General features: G+C 39.8%; 1 protein-coding gene across 2 annotated transcripts in view; it reads right to left on the reverse strand.

The window, feature by feature from the left end:
- Positions 1-808: 808 nt before the first annotated feature.
- Positions 809-24,186, reverse strand: part of ZBTB10 (zinc finger and BTB domain containing 10) — a 44,019-nt gene continuing 20,641 nt past the window's right edge. Inside the window, exons 3-5 of one of the 2 annotated variants that reach the window (XM_044423789.1) lie at positions 11,030-11,095; positions 8,500-8,672; positions 809-3,363 (exon numbers count right to left, since the gene is read on the reverse strand). In XM_044423789.1, coding sequence (XP_044279724.1) covers positions 3,058-3,363; positions 8,500-8,672; positions 11,030-11,095 — 545 coding nt within the window. In that variant the 3' untranslated portion in view covers positions 809-3,057. Of the gene's footprint in view, positions 3,364-8,499; positions 8,673-11,029; positions 11,168-24,186 lie in introns of both variants that reach the window. The other variant, XM_044423788.1, reaches the window with a different exon arrangement.

A 24,186-nucleotide genomic window follows, 5' to 3' on the forward strand; every position in this document is an offset into this window, starting at 1 on the left:
GGAATTTATTAATGAACTGTGAATGGAATTTATTAATGAATTGTGAACGCATGAGCATAGTCAGGCTTTCAAGGAAAACTTACCCAAAAAAGTGAGATATGACTTGAAAGTTGTTTTGCTTGGCAACTACTAAGTAAGATGTTTCAATGTACGCCTTTAAAAACCAGAAGTATTTGGAGGATATGTTCTATACCCCATCTGGTGCAAAAATAATGTACTACCAATTTCTAGAAAGCAACTTTAAAATTAAACTTGACTTGCTTAAAAATAGCTGTTGTGTATGAAAATAATTGCTGCCTTGGAGCATCCTATATTGCATGAACAGAAATCCACTCCTAACTAGACTTTCTCTTCCTCACTCTACAGTCCCCAAAATTTGCTCTGAGAGATCTCTAGAACAGACTTTGAGGGTACATGAGGAATTACAGAGAGGAATTGTGCCTCTCCCCAATAGTTCTGCTGATGGAAGCAGTTCTATCCATGCCATAATTTAATTGGATTCCACCCTTTGTATTTAAAAAATAGAAGTCTACAGAATAACTAGTAAAGAGGTCTCAGCTACTAAAGAGTCAAGTGCCTACTCTAATTAAACAGCCCTAATAAAACTTGCAGGCAGCATGTTTTAAAACAAGCAACAACCACCAGAATACAACATTTGATACATACTAGTTTCTTTTAAAAAATCAAGTTTGACCAAAGAGGTACAAAAATCATTATTATTCAATCCAAGGTCAACAGGATGTTTGAATGTGTCTATTATAATTTTGTCCAAAATGATGTAATCCGAACAAAAAGCACAACAATTCTGTAGTGTACCAAGTGTATATTTCAATTTACTGTATGCAATCTAACAACAAATTTGGTCATAATTTACCAGATATACATAAATGATTTAAGTAGCAAAAGGAGATTCGGTTTCAAGAGAATAAGTAAAATACATTAAGAATGTAAAGCCAGGTCCAGTTTAAGCTTTAAGCGAGTAGTATGTTCTAATAAAGCAGATTTAGGTGGAATTCTCTCTCTCTCATATATATATGATCTACCAATTGTAAACTATTTTAAGGGGAATAAATGGGATGAAAGAATCTTTATACTATAACTTACATATTCACAGAGCAAAACATTTACTTAACGTTTAAAATACTTCCCATTCATATTATCTTTGCCCACTATTTTCTACTTTGGACCCCACCAGAATTACACATCAGTCTAGAACGAGAATAAGATGTATTCATTTTTTTAAAAGCAAAACCAAAAAAACTATCCATCTGTCAGGTTTACAGTGATGTGGAATCTACCAATGAAGGATTTGGATAGAAAAGGTTATACAATTTAATACCCATATAATTCAATCTCTGTTTCATCCTGCAGGAACAGTTTCTAACAATCCATTGTTGTACTGAAATAAGGGATAATAAAGCTGTCTCTTTAAATATATTTATATATAATATCATACTTTGATCAGATGGAGCACCATTAAGATTCTATCTGTCAAAGCAATTAAGTTTACCACACAACTACCATAATTTAGTTCTCAGATATAAAATAGGAAAATATACTCATTTTAAAGTTAACAAACTCAAATATGGTGACCCCTCAACTTATATTACAGTACTATCACACTGGCCTAGCTATGTGTTATGGTAAATGCTGTGCATATTTATTCATTGTGACATAGTAATATATTGAATGCAGTGTCTAACGTTCATGTAGCTCACTTACATTCAAGGCTAGATGAAGCTGAGAATTCTAAGCATAAAAAGGTGCAATACCCTCCCTTCCCTCAGAAAAAAGGCCTGAAATCATTGGTACAATATAACAAGTTTAGAAAAGATTTATGGCTACAAAAATTCAAGTTTCAACATCTCATCCAAAAACAGAAGCAAAGAGCATTGGGGATAAATAGCTCTAGCGGTTATACCAACAAATCTTTAAAAAAGTTCCAGCAAATTAAGCTGCCAGGTTAAATGTAGTTTGTTTGGTATATAAAAGAACCCCCAAAATAGGAGAGAAGCAAAGGTTCATTTTATGTTCACTTTAATGAAGAGCAATGGGGCACAAAAAAGGGGGGGAAGACAGCCTTGTCTAATTTTTCACATAACAAAACTAGACAAAAGCAGACAAATTGGGTTAAACTATTTAAACAAAACAAAAAAGAAAAGCCAATTACATTTATTTCTATTACACTCCTCCTCAGATTCTAGAACTCTAAGCTTTGTGATGGACTGAGGTATACAGTAGTGAATAAAAAATGATAGCCAATAGGAATAGTGCTAACAAAACATAAATTAAAACATGGGCAGCCATGCCAAAAAGTGTCTAATATAAAGTTCTTTAAGTGACAAGGAGAAAATTACTTTCATTCCAATCACAATCCTCCTTGTAGTTTTAAGTCATTATTGTCTATTTGGTGAAAAAGTAGTAGCTTTTTGCAAACTCAAGATATCAAACCTGGAAAGTCAGTAAATTAAATATCAATGATTAAGTTCTCCAGGACTTGTCAGCTAAATCACATCCTGACAAAACTAAGTGATTTGGATCCAGGTCATCAAGACGTTTTAAGATATTTAAACCATTGAGGGAAAGGCAAGGGAGATGTGGCCAAGTCCCCTTTCAGGAAACATGAGCCACTAGCTCAAATTAGCCACATTTGTTCACAAACTATGATTGGAATCAAGGGAGCCATCTCCAAAGATTGCAGTTTGCTTCATTCATGTTAACGCATGAATGTCTAACCCAAGCACAGTTATTACTATGCCAGGTTAGGACCCAGATAGCTATATCCTATAAATAATAAAAATACATTTTCTTTTGATAATTGACTGTAGATGTGAGGACTCTATAATTCAACCAAATGGCTGTATGCTGTACAGTCCTGTGCAAATATCTTTAAAAAATTAATAATCCTTTTTTGCTATAAGGCTTTGACCCTACAATTTTCACAGCAACATAACTTCTATCCAGCCTGTACCATATTTTCCAAGCTTTCAGTCCAAAAATCCAAGATGGTCACTTCCATATGACATCTCAATAAAGCATCTAAAAGATCAAGCCCCGTCAGTCTTCTAAAGGCACACAGACTTCCCCGGATTCATCCCATCGAGTCTGGTCATTCTGTTCTTCCACGTCATCAGGCAGTTCTTCATCAGCCTCCCCTACTTCATTTTCTTCAAACTCTTCATCTCTAGGAAAATCTGTGTCCTGAACCTGGTCAACTCCCTCTTGCCCTCCTGGTTGAGATTTATCTGCACAGTCAACACAAACACCATAACGTCGAGATCCATGTCTTATCCCAACACTGGCTGCTAACATGAAAATCTTCTTACACACCATACATTTGTACTTTTTATCCTTTTTGTGAACCTGCATTAAGAGAAGATAGTGTCGATAAATGAATATTTTCCATATAAATCACAGACACAATTCTGTTTAGACTCAAAAAAAGTCCACAACTCCCACAATCGCTCCACACCCAGCTATGCTGGCTAGGACATACTGCGAAATTTAGGATGTCTTTAAATGTCTAAACATGCATAGCATTGTACCGTTAATAAATTTGTTTTAACTACTGCTATTAATCCAAGGCATAGTTAGAAAAGTTAAGATACTGTATGAATTCTTTGAAAGCATGAAACTGAAATTACTGTGTCAAGTCCAGAATGTTGCATTTCACAAAAAGCACACCAATACTAAGTTCTTGCCTTTCATCCCTTACATGGACCAGACTTTCTTAATGTATTTTGAGCTACACGGAATTTTTGGACCATGATTTAGAGAAGGGATATTGAACTTGAGGCCTGTGAGGCAATTCAACTGCTTAGTCTCAATTTCTCTCTTCATGATTCTTCTATGTTTTGTTTCCCCTTCCTCTATCTCTACCTTCTTTACCCATGCACCATTCATTTCCTGACTTGTGTATGTTGTTTCCCCATTCTAAAGATTCAAATGGGTCACCTAAGGTGTACATACTACTACTACTACTACTATTTGAAACCTTATGTTAAAACAGACTGCTATTTTTGCCATGCTCTTTGCTGTCTGGCCCCACTCATTTTGACTTAGGTGCCACCTATCATTGGAATGTGTTGTCTGAAAGCTTCTTTGAAACTGACTTTGTCCAATGGGGTGAAAATGTTCAACACCTCAATTTACAGAAATGTAAAACTTAAGTCAAAACTTTTCGGAAATACAAGGGTAATTAGCAAAACATGGTGGTTTGTATCTAAATTAAATCACCTGAATTTAGTCCGCACTAAATTCAAAGGGATATAAGTGTAAAAAGCTTTGATTGGATACAACCTAATGTTATTATAAGAATTAAATAATTCCCTTTGAATTCCCTTTGAAATAAACCCAAGGCTTCCCTGAAAACCAGAAAGCAATGCAAACTATCAGGTTGGATTCACACTTACATTCACACTGAGTGGATTCATCCATCCAAATCACACATGAAAAAGTGTGAAAGTGTGTAAAGGAATGCCTTCTTTCATATTTGCCCTCCCGCCCCCTGAGATCGGCAGCAGAGGCCCTCCTCCGGGAACCCTCTGTGAAAGACATTAGGAGGCAAAGTACCCAGAGGAGGGCTTTTTCTGCAGTGGCGCCCCGCCTATGGAATGTGCTCCCCAGAGAGGTCCGCCTGGCGCCGTCGTTATTTGTTTTTCGGCGCCAGGCTAAGACCTTTTTATTTAAACAATATTTTAATAACTTTTAATATCATCTATAGGTTTTAATTTGGAGCCAGGGTGAATCTGGATTTTATTTGTATTATTTGTATGGTGTTTGTTTATTTTATGTAAGCCACCCCGAGGCTATGCGATGGGACGGCATACAAAAATTCTAAATAAATAAATAAAGTTAGTTAGTTAGTTCATACTCTAGACCTGGTTTTCTTGACTAGGTAGAAAGGTGATCTGGAAGGGGGCAGGGGAGAAATAACACTTACCCCTTTGTCATGGTCAGAACACTTTCTACCGAGATTTAGATGCATGACCAGTCTGCCTGCCTGCCTGCCTGCACGGAGGAGCTCTTAGAGGCCTGACCCAGAGTGTGATGGATCCAGATGGTTTCCAAAGGGCTCTGGGGGATTTTCCATCTGACATGGTTGATACACCTGTCAACACCCAGGTCACCCTGTGGAATGCAAAATGACCTGGGCGATTGACTCAATAGCACCTAAGTTTGCATAGCACCTAAGTTTGCTCTTCCCATTCATAGTCTGTGTGATCCTTGGTACACTGCTGAGGTGTAAGCAATGAGGCGAGTGGGAAGTCAGATAAGAGTGCAGGTGGAGAAAATCTGCACTGAATCTGACTGAGCATAGCTTAGAATCCACTATCATGCCTATGCTGTGGTGCTGAAGGCAGCAAAGAAGTCTTTCTTCTCCGCTAGCAGCACATCCTAACAATCCCACACGGCAAAGCTGGTCTGGGGCTTTCTAAAATCTGGCTCCAAGATGGAGATGGTGGAACCCTCAGAGACCCACTGTGACAAGTTTACTAAGCTCTTTGAAAATAAAATTCACTCAGATTTGTTGCAGACTGGATTCCACATTGAATGTAGTCCTGGGAACAGAGATGCCAAGTGCACCACTTTGTGTGATTCTTCTGGATGAGTTATGATTACTGAGGTCTGAGGACGTGGACAAGGTGATTGAAAAGATTTGGCTGACCACCTGTGTTCTCAACCCTTGCCCTTCATGGCTTATTCAAACTAAGAAGGGAATGCATACCTGGATCCAGGAAATTGATAACACCTCTCTGAGGGAGGGGATGGTCCTGCTTGTGCTTGAAGGAGGTGGTGATTAGGCCTTCCTGAAGAAGGTGAACCTAGATCCAGAAGTTAACAACTACCGGCCTGTTGCCAGCATTCTCTTTTTGGGCAAGGCGCTCAACAGGTGGCTGTGGTGCAACTCCTAGTACTCTTGGAGGAAACTGACCATCTAGATACATTTCAGTCCAGTTTCAGGCCTGGCTTCACACAGAAACTGCCTTGGTTGCCATGTGGGATGACTCATTTTTCTAGATCTCTCAAGAGGTTTCTGATACTGTTGACCTCAGTATCTTCTGAATAGGCTGACTGAGTTGGGGGCACTGTGCTCCAGTGGTTCAACTCCTACTAGGCTGGCCATTTCCAGAAGGTGGTTCTGGGGCATATGGCTCTGCACCACAGGGTCTTGCAGGATTCTCTACTTTCCCCCATGCTCTTTAACATCTAAACAAGACCACTGGGTGAGATCATTCAATGGGGTTCTACTCCCCCGAAGGATAGGGTATGGCGTTTTGGGTATGCTCCTGAACCTGGAGCTGTCTCTGAAATATCAGGCGTGCTTCATGGCCAGGAGCACTTTCTATCAATTCCAGTTAATTCACAAATGTATTCCTATCAGGGTCCACGCACTGGTAACCTCCCATTTGGACTATTGTAACACACTCTGCATAAGGCTGCCCTTGAAAATGGTCAAGAAGCTTCAGCTGGTTCAGAATAGAACTGCCCGGTGGTTGACAGGAATCTCCAGGTGGGAACATATAAAACCCATATTGTATCAGCTCCATTGGCTTCTAGACTGATATTCAGACCCACTTTAAGGTGCTTACATTTGATGCAATGGCTTAGAACCTGGGTGTCTTAAGGAATGCCTTTTCCCATATGTGCCTGCCCAGCCCTTAAGGTTAGCGAAGGAAGTCCTTCTCTGGGAGCCATCTCTTCAGGTGGTAAAGAGGGAGGCAATTGGAAGGGCCTTCTCCAGTGATGCCCCAATTATGGAATTCCTCGGAGAAGTGCACCTGGTGACAACCCTTTACACTTTTTGGAACCAAGTTAATCTTTTTTCTCTGTATTTTAATTGTTACCAATTTTAATTGTTATTTTATTACATGGTTATCTTTTTGTCTTGTGGATATTATGACATAATCGTAATATTAATTGTAAATTTTAATTATTTACCAAATTATTTTTATTGATTTTATTACCCCGATTTTATTTAATTATAGTAAGAATGCCACTGTATTTCCTGTGGGCACTGTGATAGTAGGAGCAGGTATAAGATGTGAGCAAGCAATGGTGGAATGGCCTCTCTGGATAAATTTTATTTTTTCTGATTCTATTTTATTGTTATATAGTGTTGTGATTATTTGTTGTATAACTATGTATTTTTAATTATTTATTTACAGTTTTTATAGACCATTCTTTCACATGTACACCCCAAATTATTGTACTGTTATATTGTTATGTGTTTTGTTGTAAACCATTCTGAGAGCTTGAGAGCTGTGAGTGGTATACAAAAGTAGTAAATAAAATAAACAAATCCCAAGCTCCAAGCTGGAGACACAAAGTGGACCGTCTATGTTTCTGAGCTGTGGTATGAGTTCAAATATAAGACTATGTCCTTTGGAGATTTGCTAACTCTTGGTTACTAGTCATGATGGCTATATATTGCCTCCAGTATCAAGAATGTTCTCCCTCTGTATACCAGTTGCTAAGGGAATATGAATTACAGGTTGGATTGCATTTTATTAATTAATTAATTAATTAATTAAAACATTTTTATGCCGCCCCATTCGCCGAAGCCTCGGGGCGGCTTACATTTATGTCCTACCAGTGGCTTATGCATACAAATTGCTGAACTAGATGTACCTTTGGTCTATACAGCACAGCTCATAAGTACTGTGAACTGGAATCCCTCAGACATTTCAATTTTGTTTAAATAGCAATCAGTGTACTGTCTTTATGACCATTGCAAACACTGAGATATAATAGAGATGTGTTTTAGCCTTATATATTCCTGTTTGAAATTCCTATCCTTAAGATTTTAAGGCTGTGCAAAGTAACACAGCAGAAAATTAACTGCTTGTTTGGTAGATCATTTACGTTTGGGGGCCATCTTCCAAACCTATCTGAAACCATGAGCTCTAGAAACATAACTGCTCTGCTTCCAAGATACTAGAATACATACTGCAGTCACAATACATGATACTGAATTTTGCATATATAAGCTCAGATCTGCATCCCCTATTTATCAAGCCTCCACTTTCCATGAAAAGTAAGTATCCCCTTTCAGTTATCTCTCAATTTAGGACATGTAGCTCTTATTCAAATTCAATTCAGGTAGCACAGTAATTTGTATGAAGCCCTCTGCATATTTAGTATCACTTATTGAGGCTGCAATTCTACATACACTTACCTGGGTGTAGGTCCCACTATATTACATGGACTTCTGAACAGAGATGTACAGGACTACATTGTGAATACACCTATTTGATTGTTTAGTCAAGCTATCTTCTATTAGTAAATTCAGATGTCAAACTATTTATCTAACTCTGTAATGTGGCTCCAAAATTAAGTCACAGATAAGCTTGCAGAAGGAAATGATCTTTAAAGTGAAAGTTGTAATGAGCATAAATCTGAAATCAGTTTAGTCATTTTCTAGAGCTGCCTTCTGATAATTTACAAACTATCACATACCAAGTTCCTTTCTACTGTAGTCATTAAAATGTTACCTACCAAGGAATGTCTCTTTACATGTTCTCTACGAGTAAACAGCTTTCCACAAATGTCACAGCTAAAAGATCTCACTCCGGTATGAATGAGCAAGTGTCTCTTTAGTGTTCTTCTGTATTTGGCTACATAGTTACAATGTGGACACTTCAGTTTGTTCATGATTAAAGAAGAGTCACCTAAAAACCAAAGACAATGAGTTCAGTAATACAGCGTATTTTCCAAATATTTTTTCTATTTGTATGAATATTACAATCTCATTGTACAAAGCTAATGTTTTGGAAAAGCCATAAAAAGCCCAGGCTATATATTACCTTCTATGTTCCCTTCCTTTCATGAATTCCCTGAGTAGTATAAACCAAGTAGGCACAAGGCAGATTACAAAGGTATCTAGCACCCAATGGCTAATCAACAGCAACACCTAAAAGGCTCCCTGCTTTTCCGTAGTTAGGATTCTCTAGTGAGGAAAACTTGAGTGAAAACTAGATATGGATTTTTGGGTGCTAAAAGATTGTGAGTTCAGTTCTGGCAATAAAAAGCTGTTGTACTGACCTAATCCTTAATTTGAAGCATACAGAACCCTCCCGAATCAATATGGATCTGACTCAGACTCTGACTCTCAAGCTTCTAACAAAACAAAGCTGAGCCACCAAGTTTAAAGTCTGTCTTCCTTTGGTATAGAACATGGAAAATTGGCACTAGTTTTTTAAACTCACATACAAAGGATACAAAATCTAACTGGCCCAAACTACATGAAATAAGGATCAGGTACACAGTACAAACATTTGTTGAGATGGAAGAGAAATCAAAACACTTCTGAAATGCATTTTGCACATGCTTAAGCCTACCAAAAGATAACATCTTTATGGAATAATCTGCAAGTAGCCTAAGGAAGGGCTTTGAGTACTTTTTAAGTATGAAAGTACCCCAGAGCCACCACTGCCTCCATACACACAAAATTCATGAATGCCCACTCAGAACTTTCTTTAGTATTTTTTCACTTTCAGTTTTTAAAAGCCCAACTGCTGCATATGGGAGGGGGGAAGAGGCGAGGCTGAAAACTAGCTTGAGGAAACTCAAATATCAGATGTTTCCCACCCCTGCCATAGGGAAAGCAACCTCTGACACAGCAGCATTTTCTGGAGTAAACAACAAAATTGCTGGAGATAAGTGAAGCCACAAGTGCCCTGTTTCCTGCATGCTTGTCATTTTCAATATGAGGGATTTCCTTTTCCCAGCACTGCCGATGGGGTAACTGCTCCTGCACTGGGAAGTCCCACCTATGAGGTTTCTTACTGATAGCAAATACTTTCATTTCTAGGCTTAAGGAACTCACTCTCCCACTATAACACAAGAGATCTATAGGCTAACCCTTTTCTGCTGCCATCAAATCTCCAAAGGCATAATTCAATGAGGTTGCCCACAACCTTCCACAACTTGGAGGATTAAAAGCATTCTGTATGCTGGCAGAGCCTGTTTTCTCCTCTCTCCTCCCTGCTGCCAAAAGCTCATTTCCAAGATCAGTCTTGGGACTTTGGAGACATAGATGGCACAGTTCTTTATGGGCCACTGTGAGAGTTGGGGAAGGTTCTTCAAGTTTGGAGTCCTAGCAGGTTTCTTAAGTCTATGTTTGGACTCTAAAACAAATTCTATTAACTGTCTAGCAGTCACAGGACTACATTGCCTAACTTAAAAAATTTCTAGTAGCTAGTATAGAAAGATTAGGCACAAGACAAGATGCACTAGTGAACAAGTAATGTATTAAATGTATATTTTGTACAGAAGTAATTGCTAATATACAGTTTGGGATGTTTCACATCATACGAAAGTTGAACTCTGGGTTGTTTATATGATAAACAGTACAATTAACCCAACAACCACCCAGGAGATTTCCCTGTGTTGTTAATTAAAAATGGAAAGAAGCAGCATAAATATGTCATACTTAACAACCCAGGAACTGTCACTCCAATGTACAAACTAGGTTAACAGGCTTAAATAAAGCTTTCTAGTTTCTTATTGTCCATAAGTCTGCAATATACCAGTCAACCAAGTATTTACAGAAGTTCTTGATAAAGCAAGAAGAAATACTGTAAATGAAATACTGTTCATTTTCCAAGGTTTCAAGATGTTGTGTTTAAGTTGATAAACAGTTAACTGCAGCACATGTGAATATTTGTGAATGTGAGATTTAGAGGTCCAACCTCTATTCTGATTTACAGAGCACTCTTTTAATCAAACCCTGGGAAAGGTAATGTAAAGTTGTCACAAATAAATCATCTATAACAGTTTTCAAAATATAGCTAAATGGGGACTGTGCCCATAATATGCATTAACCATTTTGAGGATATGGTGACTAATTAAACCAAAGCCCATGTTTAAATGTCCTAACCCAATCACAGTTGATCTACAAACAAATAACAAAAAGCCATACCTCTCCATTAATTTAAAAAGGAATAGAGTTGATATTCTTGCTGAAGACACAAGTCAGAAAACACAAATATGAACAAGACATTCATAAACACTTAATTACACTTACCATTTTCCCAGTTTTCTTTTGGCCACGATTCAGGTAATAAGCCATACTTGAAATCATTTGAAGTACCTGGCAACAATCCAAACTTGAAATCACTTGACATACCAGGAAATATTCCAAATTTGAAATCATTTGAGGTACCTGTTAACAAGATTTTATTGAAAAAGTATGTGCAAAATATAATTGAAGCTGAACAAGTGATGTCATCATTTGCACATCTATGCAATTACGAACTAGTGTACAGTTGAAACAAAAGAACACAGATAATAAGTACTAAGTAACCACCTAGAGCACATCAGCCATCTGGTGGTATAAAAAATAATAACAAACAGAATTCTGCAAAATCAGTGTTTCCAAGACATTCCAGGACATTCGCAGGTCTGTGGAAATGTTGCTGAATCTTTAAGACCTTGATCCAATTTAAAGGAAAATGAACAGGGTTAGATGTCAACTCCTTGTACTGACACACTGGTTCCTAGGATTTCTCAGACATATTCTACTGCTCTGTTGCAGAACAGCTCTGCTTTCCCCTTTCAGTCTACCCAAGTTTGTCCCTCAATATTCCTTTCATTTTGCAAGCATCAACTTAAAGGTAAATAATGCAAACCATCTGAGAGGAATGGTTTAACTTGGAGCCCAGCACTGAGCAGAGGTTTGGACCTGATGGCCCTCTGGCCCCTTCCAATTCTACTAATCTATGATTTCGTATGTATATGAACCCTGAAAGGTTACCAGTAGGTGCTGAGACTGATCAGAGATCATATGTACCACTCAGTCAAGGAGATCACTGGGGGACATTAGGCCATTCAAAGTCACTCAACCCAGCCAACTTCACAGGGTTGTTGTGAGGTAAGTGTGAGAGAAGGAGAATTATGTAACCCAGCTTGAGTTCCTTGAAAGGAAAAACTGGTGAGGGTATAAATAATAAATATATTATCTGTGATGTTTTAATTTATTGTTGTAAGCCGCCCCGAGGCTTCGGCGAATGGGGCGGCATAAAAATGTTTTAATAAATAAATAAATAAATAAATAAATAAATAAATAAATGTACCTATCTGAAGCTTCTATGTTCTAGAAAAGTAAAGGACAAATTCAACAATGAGTTTTGGACTAACAACAACAGCTCATAATAATCACCAACAGATAAAAACGCTAATTTTATTGTGAACTTATATGAACTGCAATAATATTTACTATAACAATATGCTTAATTTATGAAAATACATGTTTCCACAACCAAATAGTAATCTATATCCAACAGTAAAAGTTCTCAAAAATAAGAGAATATAAAATTGAGCAATCTGTATGACAACCAGAGGTGGTAAACTGGATTCCTAGAATCTCTACCTAGTCCATTAAGCCATTCATTTAATAGTTACCATCAAACTTACAGAGATGAATAAATAAAATCATGTTTACAAATACAGAATACAGGATTTCAAATAAACTTAACTCCTTAGGATACTCAGAATCTTTTAATGCAAGTAATGTTGGATGAAACATTGCCATTGCTTTATTTTTTTTCCTGCAAAATGTTCCATTTTGTTTTGAATGGGTGCAAGTTGCAAGGGTGCAAGTTGCAAATATGGTATTAGGTAAAGCTTGCAGTTTCAAAGTTGTAGATGGGTGGTTGTATACATATCATATACTTCTTTAGGTTGCTGAAATGTATTCATTTCAACTGTATTCAATGTCTTTTTTTCTTCTTAGTTTTAAACAATGCAAGGGAAGCCCATAATTATGTCTACATTGAAACAAATATTTCAATAAATGCTTACATACTACAGAATTTAAATCACAGCAAGTTTGCTTTAATTCCTTTAATCAATTATTTCAGGTCAGATCCTTGTGATGTATTGGTACAAAAAAATTAAAAGGGAATCTGTTTTTATTTTACTTGCATTCATAAACAAAGCTTAAACACACTCTCTAGATCACTCTCTAGATCTCACATAATAAAAAAAATCTCACACTAGATCAATCTCTAGGATCATCAGAAAGTGTTTCAATATGAAATGAAAATTTTCCAAAACAATTAGCCTAAGAAAATTTTCCATTTCAAAAGATTTTGACAAACCCACATTGACTATTTGAGACATTTGCACTCTTTGCTGTACTAATTTTTCAGCTTCGTGCTCAATGCATTTCAGTATATTCATTCCTCCCACTGCATTCATTCTGCATACATCACTGTTAACTGCAGACGGAGCAGCAACAAGTGATGAAATCCCCCTTACTTTCAATAATTGAATTTTGCTAAGAGGTATTTTAGGAACTTTGAACCTTCTCTATTATAGAAGCTATTATTAGGAAGATGTACAAAACTTTTGCATATCCTTAACAGTGCTGGTCCATCCAACCCACACTTCAAAATAAGAACAACAAAAATACACACATTTTCAGAATTTAAGTTTCATAGGATAGCAAGATAGATGCCTGTTTGTTAAAAGTACTTTTTGTATTACCACACACAGCAAAGCAGATTACCTATATTTAGAAATATATTTCCTCTGTACACAAAGGTTTCATTTAGCTATAATGATAGAAAAAGGCTTCCATGGACACAGAAACTCAAATATGGAAGAAAAAGCATAAGAAGACTAGAGGTAGGGACCAGGAATGATCATATGTCAAAAGGGATAGCAACCACCAACAGCTCTCTCATATGGACGCAATTTCACTCTGTCAGCCTTCATGCTGCCTATTACTGTGTCCAAACAAAAGTTCATGATTGAGGTAACAACATGCACAACTGGAAAAAAACAGTAAAATTGAGTGCATCAATATACTGAGGACCAGTGCTTTTTTTGTTTAAAAAAAAAAAAGGTGCCGGAACTCACCTCTTGGGGTCACACTTTTACACTAAAAAAGATTTTCAATTCACCAACTTTTTTTGAAATAAATAGGGGAAAGGGCAGGGACGAGGGAAGGGAAAGCTGACCGAGGAAATATAAAGAGACCTTCAGCCTGGCCCTCTAGAGAGGCTGCAAGGAAAAGCCAGCCCCGCAGCAGCCATGGTCCTGCTCAGAGGTAAGGCTCCAATGTGGGTCTTCGGTTCGAATGCCTCTTCCTACACCGCGCTCGTTCTCATGCACTGGATCTTGCAAACGTGCCCTCTGCATCCTTCCTCCTTGTGGGCGCAGCATGGTAAACTTCATGGGGTAGCATTTGGTTTTGGTCCCAGCAGAGGCAGTAGAGCAACCAAATTCCCAAGGCAGGGGGAAATGCTCCTTTCCACGCCCCCGCCCCCTCCGGCATCTCTTGCGGCTCCCCGCCAGGCGCCCCTCACCCCCCTCTGGGCGCCCCCACTTGCACACGCTCGCTGTGCCCGGGCGAGGCCTGGATCCTGCAGCGCTCGCCTTCCAGCATCCTTCTTCCTCTCTATTGTCCTCTGGTTTCAACAGAGAATGCTTCTGCGGGCTGGAAGGCTGGTCCAGAAGGAGAAGCAGGGGAAAAGCAGCATCCCGAACCGAGCAGCGCCCTCACAAGCAGCGTGGACACACACGCAGCCCACATGCACTATTTTCATGCTTTTTGCTGCCGACCTGCTACGCCCGACAGGGCGATTCACAATCACATGGAAAAATCCGTCAAAAAAAGGTGCCGGAATGCTGTTCCAGTGCATTCTATGACAAAAAAGCCCTGCTGAGGACAGTGCACTCCCATGCCTTTGAGGCACTATTTGACTGTTGTACTGACTTCAATGCTACCAGCATTGAAGCACCTTTAATTCAAAGATGAAACAAAAATCACATATAAGGTAGTACTAAGTTCACCCACTTTAATAGGAGGTGTAAGTTATAGTAAAGATTCTGAAGCCCCAAACTCTTCTAGACTGCTTAGAAAGACAATGCTTTCAAATATGACAGAGAAGCTATGATTGTAAGAGTTATACTGGCCTGGTTTGCACAGAACACTTCCCCACTGTTGAATTCTGAATCGTCATGATGTGTGAATGTGGATATTTTGTTGACCACAAACAAAAAAGAAAACTCAAGGTTTGTTGTTGGGTTGTTACACAAGAAAATTAATTTGCAATGTAGCTTCCAAATAAGCTAAATTTGACCTTATTTGTGCTTTGTGGTGTTACAGGTATCATTTGTCCCAAAATGTATTTTTCCCATTTTTGTTGGGTGTGGGCAGAAGCCAGTAGGGTCTGTATCAGTGCAGTGGGGACTGTATATGCCCCACAGCTTAATGGTAGAGCACATATTCCACAGGTTCAATTCCCCAAGTAGGGCAAGAAAAAACTAGTGTGAACCTGCCAGTCAGTGCTGACAGTACTGATCTACTCAATATAAGACAGCTTATGTGTTTCCTAAAATAGATCAAAGTTTTAACAGTATGTGTGAACAAGGCTATTGTCTATAATAAGATGCATTATTTAGCAAATCTGGAAGGCTGTCTGAAATCCAACTCTAAATCTAGACCGCACAGTGCCTTCTAAGGATGCCTTAAGGTGATATCTATTAACCTGCTCAAACAACCGGATTTAAGGCTTCCCTCGTTAGAACTGCCTAAAGGAAGCTGTTTTAAGAACTTTAAAATAAAACATCATAGCATAATTCCTTTAACACAGAACTGTAATCAACTAAGTTGTAGAGAATAGATTTCTATTATAATGCAAAAATTTTAAAGCATTTCTGGATTATGCATATGTGTTGTAGCAGGTTATTATCTTTACAGGGAGAATTTGTTGCCCCTAATGTGAGAGCTGAACTAGTTATGCTGTTAATTGTATGAATACCATTCATCTTTTGGAAAATGTAAATAGCAACACTGGAGAAACAAGAGTAGTATATCTGTACTGCAGAAGATCCCTTTCCCTCTTGTGGTTCCAGAAGCTTCTTCCTCATTCAAATAGAAGTCTCTCTCCTGATCTGAACAACTTGAAAAGCTAATTTTCATTGGGATAGATTATTTTTAGAAGATGTATAAGCTAACTGCATTCAATTAGTAAGGTTTTTAATTTGCCCCAAGAGAGGGGTGACAATTCTTAAGATGTTCTTGTCATCGCTTGTTTCTATAAATACTTTTAAAGGTTTTTTTAAACCAATGATTAATCTAACCAATTAATTCATGCAACATTGCAGCAATACTGTATATTCAAAAAACATTAAAAGAGAATGCAACTGAGATCCTAGCTCTGACCAGATAACATTCTGTCCAGAGGCATCATGTCACACAATGTTCTCTATCCTCAGTTACTTCCTTTGAAGGGGGTGTAAAATATACCCAGTGTAAGCCCAGCAATATGCACAGGGACCTCCACCATTTTCACTTGTCCTGGCAATCTAATCTCAAGTTTCAGCCTCAACACTGATATGGATATCCTCTAGAATCAGCAGTCCCAAAAGTCTCAACACAATGAAAGCACTTTAGGACAATCTATGTTAGGCAGCAAGTAGAACAGTTCCACAAAATATAATCCCCAGCACAAATTAGAAAACAATATCCAACTATGCAACCTGGACAATGTTATCCTACATATCACAGCAACCAGAATTCCAATCTTGAGGCAGACAAAGTACTGAATACCCACTCAGGCAGGGACTAGCCAATATAAGTCTACTAACCTTAAGCAGCAAATGTACACTAGGTAACCAGCATTGTCTATTACTAGAGGCAGTGATATAGCACAAACTATTGGTAGCTAACTGGTAGGGGAAACTGGCTCAATGTCCTGTTTCTCTCTTCATAACACTTACCTTTCCTTCAGGACCAACATGCACAAGCATGGAGTTGATAATCCTTACACTGCCAGGACTCTTTCCACCTCAGTACATACTTAAAATGTTGACACCTCTATAAATCCCTCTTTAGTAGGTCAACAAAAGGCAGATTTAACCCATTTATAAGCCCTCATCTTCACAGAAAATATAATAGACTCCGACTACCACAGCCAACTTAAGAAGCAGTTTATTTGCTGTTAAATTTATTAACAGACAATTTAGCGCAAAGCTAGCAAATATTTGAAGTTAACAATCTTGACAGTTATCTTCTATGTCCATCATCCTCAAGTTTTCCACAGGTTCTTAATACAGAATATTCCTTGGGTTGTATGTATTTTGAAAATGAAGTACAGATTTAAATGCACAGAACACACACCAGTAGATGAGCCTCACCTTCCATCTTGAGGTCCTGCCCTAGACTGTTGCTGAAGTCTAAGATGGAGAACATCTTGAGCAGGAAAGGAGGGGAAAAAAAAGACCTTCTGAAGCTAATTGCCAACTGGAGGCAGCTGGCTGAAAAAGGATTCACCCAATTTACTAGAGGCAGTGTAAGCCATCCAGAGACGACAGTGATGGATGGCCTATAAATCTCCTAATAAATAAACAAACAAACCTGGGGCTGTGATAAAACCAAAGAGGATGCCAAAGAGGGCTTAGTGATCTAGGGGGATCTGCAAGGGCAGTACATCCATACTGCACCTTCACCCTCTTGGCCTAAAAATGCTAGTGAGAGGAAACAACCAGCTGTGCCTGGAGGATGATCAGTGCTTCTCCACAAAAGCAAAAGGTCCAATGCTGCCTTAGAAAGACCAGTCCTAAGAACCTCTCTCTGAACCTGGAAGATCCAAATAATTTTAGACCAGTGGTAAACAAGTTCTAGCTATTTTAGAATGAGAAAGATTACATGGCTCCCAAAAGTATGGTCACATCAAAGATTTCAATAGAGGGAGCAAGCCCTTGGCAGTTCTGTTTTCTATTCCATTCCTAATTGTGCCTAACACGGAGTTTACCTTCTGCACAGCAGCTGCGCACTGGGATGACATTTTCCCCAAGCTGACAACTACTACCCAAAGATCCGTTTCTTGCTTGGCCTCTGCTAGCTCAGATCCCATCAGCCTATACGCAAGTTTGGGGGGGGGGGGGTTGCCCCAACATGCATTACTTTATGCTTGTTGTTAGTAGCGAAGTCATGCCCAACCCATCGCGACCCCATGGACAACATTCCTCCAGGTCTTCCTGTCCTCCACCATCCCCCGGAGTCCACTTGAGCTCACACCAACTTCTTCAGTGACTCCATCTAGCCACCTCATTCTCTGCCATCCCCTTCTTCTTTTGCCGTCCATTATTCCCAGAATTAGGCTATTCTCCAGGGAGTCCTTCCTTCTCATTAGGTGGCCAAAGAATTTGAGTTTCAGTACGTGGCCTTCTAAAAAGCAGTCAGGGTTGATTTCCTCTAGGACTGACCAGTTTGATTGCCTTGCAGCCCAAGGGTGTCGCAGGAGTCTTCTCCAGCACAATTCAAAGGCCTCAATTCTTCAGCACTCAGCCTTCCTTGTGGTCCAGCTTTCACAGCCATGCATTACAACTGGGAAAACCATAGCCTTGACTATACACACTTTTGTTGGCAGGGTGATGTCTCTGCTTTTTAGTATGCTGTCAAGATTTGCCATGGCTTTCCTCCCCAGGAGCAAGCGTCTTTTAATTTCTCGGCTGCAGTCCCTGCCTGAGGTGATCTTGGAGCCCAGGAAAATAAAATCTGTCACTACCTCCGTTTCTTCCCCATCTATTTGCCAGGAAGTGAGAGGACCAGATGCCATGATCTTAGTTTTCTTAAAGTTGAGTTTCAAGCCAACTTTTGCGCTCTCCTCCTTTACCCGCATCAAGAGGCTCTGTAGTTCCTCTTCACTTTCTGCCATGAGAGTGGTATCATCTGCATATCTGAGGTTGTTGATATTTCTCCCAGCAATCTTAATTCCAACTGATGATTCATCTAGCCCCACCTTTCTCATGATGTGCTCGGCATATAAGTTAAATAGGCAGGGCGACAGTATACAGCCTTGCCGAACTCCTTTCTCAATTTTGAACCAATCAGTGGTTCCGTGTCCAGTGCTCACTGTTGCTTCTTGACCCGCGTATAGGTTTCTCAAGAGACAAATAAAATGGTCTGGTACTCCCATCTCTATAAGAACTTGCCACAATTTGTTCTGATCCACACAGTCAAATGCTTTAGCATAGTTAATGAAGCAGAAGTAGATGTTTTTCTGGAACTCCCTAGCTTTCTCCATGATCCAGCGTATGCTGGCAATTTGATCTCTATTTCCTCTGGCTCTTAGAAATCCTGCCTTTACTTCTGATAGTTCTCGGTCCACATACTACTGGAGCCTAGCTTGTAGGATTTTGAGGCTTTGCTAGCATGTGAAATGAGTGCAATGGTGCAGTAGTTTGAACATTCTTTAGCATTGCCGTTCTTTGGGATCGGAATGTAAACAGACCTTTTCCAATCCTGTGGCCACTGCTGAGTTTTCCAAATTTGCTGGCATATTGAGTGTAGCACTTTTACTGCATTGTCTTTTAAGATTTTGAATAGCTCAGCTGGAATACTGTCACCTCCACTAGCTTTGTTCTTGCTCAGACTTCCTTATGCATACTTACATTGAACTGCAATTTCTATTTTGATGCCCATTCTCCCAGGTTGGAGAGATCCCTTTGGAGCTCCTCACAGTCTCTTTTGGTTTAACCATCCTAAATAGTTGTGCCATCAATCTTGCCCACTTCACTGCTTGCTCCTAACTCCGTATCATTTATGACTAGGTTGAAAAGAACTGGTCCTAATACAGAACCCTGTGGGACTCACTTGATGACATCCCTCCATTGGAAGAAATTGCCTTTTATTCCTACTCCGTCTCCTGTTCTTTAACCAGTTAGTGATTTGTCCCCCCCTTTTTTATTCCATGATTGCTTACATACGATCAAGAACTTTTGGTGAAGAATCTTGCCAAAACCCATTGGAAGCTACACCTCTATCTGGACAGGTATCGCCTCACTTCAGTAAGCTTGTGTAATCTCTAAACTAGACTACTGCAGTGCCGTGTATGTGGGGCCGTCCTGAAAGACAGTTCAGAAGCGGCAGCTTGGGCAAAATGCAACCGCAAGACAAGTAAGTGCAACCAAACAGTCCCATTCTGTCCTCCTTGCACTGGTTGCCTATATGCTTCTTAGCCCAATTCAAGATGCTTGTGTTAACCTGTAAAACCCATCATAGCTTGTAACCGCAATATCCAATTAAACACCTCTTCTAACCACAATACACCCAGATACTATGCTCAACATCTGAGGCCTCCCTCTAAATGCCACCACTAAGGGAGGCTTGGCTGGTGGTAACCAAGAGGACAACTTTCTTTGTAGTAAGAGAGAAGAGAAGGTAAGCAAAGGTGGAGAATCCCTGGATTGGTGCATGAAAGGATGAGATCTGGACATGATGGCTTGGAACAATACTCTGAAAAGCTATGAGGGGATTTTTGCACCACAAGCATCTCTAGGTGGTTGATGTGTTTGGTGGTGTTGTGGATGTCCCACCTGCCTCAAATTGTCCACTGGCCACAGTGAGCTCTCTAGCCAGGAAGGGCAGCATCCACAGTGATTGTCAGGCTCAGATCCAGGGAGGTCTAAGTAGTCCCTGTGGAAAGGCTATGGCACCCAGTTCACCACTGGAATCTACACCGGACATGTCTGAGAATTTTCAGCTTAGTTTTCTGCAAGTTGGCAGAGAGGCTGAAGACACTGATGAGCCATAGCTGAGGAGGTGTGCATATGAGTAGGGCCAGAGGGATGGCTGTCTTTAAAGGCTACAATAAGACTGAGGATTCTCTGGATTTGAATGGCAGTAGTGATCAGGCAAGTGAGCAGACTGGAGATCTCTCCTAACAGCATGGATACTCTGATGGACCCTTGCTGCGGTGGAGTCTAGACAGACTCTGATAAAAAGGACTGACTCGAAGGGAGAGCAAGAGGATTTTTCCTGGTTTAGGTAAAGCCCAGGCAGGATAGCAGTTTGCACGTAGGCACCAATGCTTGTCTGGATGGAGCAATGATCAGCCAGTCATCCAGTCATCAGTAGACTCAGATACCCTCAAAGTGAAAATGAGCACTGATTACATTCATACATTTTTTGAAGAATTGAGGAACTGTGGCGAGGCTGGAGGGAAGGATGACAAATTAGAACATGCCCTCTCTGATCTGGAAGCATATCGGGAGCCAAGTTTCCCCCTTCACACATTCAAAGTTACAGACTCTTCCCTTTGCAAGAACTCTTTATTCTCTAAGGCACATCCAAGTAAGCAGTCTCCACAGAAGCATGGACAGAGAGTTTCATTAAAATCAATCTAGCAAGTACTTCTGAGAACCCTCTTTTTGAGTACCCCATACTCCCCTCTGAGAGGACCCTTTTGGAGGCAGACAAGCATGTTTTCTCTTGAGTACCACCCCTCACTCCCAATGCCACAACATGGGGTAACAAAACCTACCAGACTCAGCAGACTGCTGGAGTTTTCCTCCCATACTCCTTCCCTGCAGTTGTAGATCCTGACTATTCTCAGAGTCTGACTGAACACCTGGGGAGAGTGGCCCTAAGGTAAGCTCCTTTGCTTCTCTCATTTCAGTGTCTGAGGCTGTCAGTTCCCAGGGCTCCTCCTCATCTGGAAAGTCCAAATCTATCTGACTTTGAAACATACACCAAGAACAACTGCCCCTTTCATACTAAAAGTGGATGAAGCACTTGTAGGAATCCTCAACGGATTTGTGGAAGTAAGACTCTTTAAGGTCTATTGAAATAAACCATTCCTCTTTTATGCAGCTATTCTGGAGCATGACCATGAAGAACTGACAGTTTAAAGTTCTAGAATTGGGCATAGACCCCTGTCCTTTTTCGGCATGGTAAATATCTGAAGTAAAAATCCAGTGAGGCCCTGGGGTCAGTGACTCTCTTGATGGGACCTTTCTGTAGTAGTAGTGAGCAGACTTCCTCCAGAAGGACCTCAGAAGGGGTTATGCCTCTGATGGCAACAAGAGATAGAAGGTCCTAAAATTTTATCCTACAGCCTTGATCTATGATGGAGAAGACCCACAAACCTGAAGTTATTGTAGCCCAAGTGTAGAAGAAGAGATGGTGGCCAAAGGTGGGGGAGGAGGGGGGCTGGGGATCAGAAAAGTCATGGCTGTCTCCTGGCATAACCAGGGAGCCTGTGCCTGACAGAACTGTGGGGCAAACTCTCCTTGCCTAGGAGTCCTTGAACCTTTCAGGTGTCAGAGTCACTGAGGAAAGGCTTCCAATACTGCTGCACTGAGTCCACGAGGGCTGCCAAGGAATGTATGGCAGCTGATCCTGTGGCCTCTGTGTTCACAGCCTCAAAGACTGGGTCCTTTACCCTTCTGGGCACCTTCTTAGGGCCATTCACAGGACATGGTTGGAAAACAGCCCCTGGTCTTCCAAAGGTGGGGCTGTGTTTTGTGGGGCCACATCAGCTTCTGGGGAAGGTTCAAATGACTAGTCAGGTGAGGTAGATTCTGGACACAGTCATTACATCACAATGCCATATACTAACAAAAATATTTGCCCTGCTCTCATCTGCAGTTATATTTCTAAATTTTCTTTCTACTTCTACCTTTCTACCAGAGAAACAAAATGGAAGAGAATATGACTATGACCCTACCATGTTTTCTAGGGAGAAATCAAAGCAATACACCCAGGAAGCTGCTATGTAACATGCATATTTTCCAGTTTACTCTAGTGCAGGCAGTCCCCGAGTCACCAATGCCCAAGTTACAAACAACCCAGATATACAATCAAAGTGTCACAAAGCCTATTAATTTTAAAAAAATTACTATGAAAAATGGTTATTACCATACAGAAGCAAAAGAGGAAAGAGGGAGGGCCTCCACAGTATGCATTCCTACCCTGCCCATCTGGAGAGGGAAATCCTTCTGGCATTTGCTTGCTGCAAAGGAGGCAGCACTGGTGAGCTTTAATGTTGGCAGGAGGAAGCTTAGAACTATTCAGTTTTTCCACTTGATAGGGGTCCTGCACCCCTAATTCATGCAAATGTGGGGGTGGGGCTGATCATACATGATCTGTATAATCAGATTTGTCAACTTAAAAGACAAATTTCCATTTTCTCAAGAAAGGAACTCATTCATAATCCAGGGATTACCTTTATTTGCAAAACTTCATTTCTCTGAGGTCCTTGGTAGTAAAGTGAACATTCACAATTCAGTTATTGTTCTTAGACTTTCATTACAGAAAAATACAAAGATATACTGCTTATTGCTTAAATTAGATAATACAAGTTCCAATGATGTGGCTAATTCTGTTCATAAATACTGTAACTATGGTGTAACTGAATTTTTTAGAAAGTTTTACTATCCATGCACAATTTAAGGTGCTGGGTTTAATTTATAAAATCCTACATGGCTTGGGACCTCCATGCCTGAAGGAATGCCTCTCAACAAACTCTACCTACTCATACTGTACAACATGCATCGGGGGCCTTCCTTGACCGCCACCTCCAAGGGAGGACCAGAAAGAGGCAGCAAGATGGTGGCCCCTCTTCCCACTGAGGTCAGCCTGGTGTCAACAGTGGCATTTTTCTGGCATCAGTTTAATACTGCCATTTTCTGGCATTTAACAGCAGTATGATGGCTTATGTCTGCTGTTTTAGCCAGGACTAGTTTTTAAAGAAAAGTTCTAGCTGCAAAACTATTTTATATTTTTATATACTGGAATGTTTAGCTGTTTTAAATTAGAATACAGGATTTTTATATTGTGCTTTATTTTTATTTGAACAGCTATTAAGACCTTCAGCTATTAAGAAGTACAGATATAACTAAATAAATATATTCAGACTCTTACCTATTTGGAATAGTAAAGTACACTTAAGTATGAACAAACAATCTCAACCTGTTAAAGAGTGACTATTTCCATTTGTAAATAATGCCCATTAACACCCAACTTAACTTTTGCTCATTTTTCAAAGTTTATTCCTGGTGGTATCCTATGGCACAGAAACCCGACTGAGTATCTTTTTGGAATAGAGGGTTTGTTTTGTTGCCAGAAGTTAAAGATTTTAAAATGGTAGCTGCATTCAGAAACATTAAGGTCTATTTGGGTTCTTTAGTAAAACTGCAGTAGGATGTTCCATAGGACCAACCCTCAAAGTTTGTTGATAAAAGGGAACACATGTGGAATAATTGGGACAGCCCACATGTTTTTCAATCACATGTAGTAGCAGTATGAAAGAGACAGAGCTTATATGCGCAATGAACAGAAAGTATGAAGAGCTAAGCACAACTGCAAACATCCCTAAGTATCAGTAAAAGATGCATGGAATAGTATTCAAGTGTACTTCAGCACCAGTGCTAATGATGTTGCACTAG

The sequence above is a fragment of the Varanus komodoensis genome, unplaced genomic scaffold, assembly GCF_004798865.1.
Source record: "Varanus komodoensis strain SLA01 unplaced genomic scaffold, ASM479886v1 scaffold14_1, whole genome shotgun sequence".
Classification (NCBI taxonomy): Eukaryota; Metazoa; Chordata; class Lepidosauria; order Squamata; family Varanidae; genus Varanus; species Varanus komodoensis.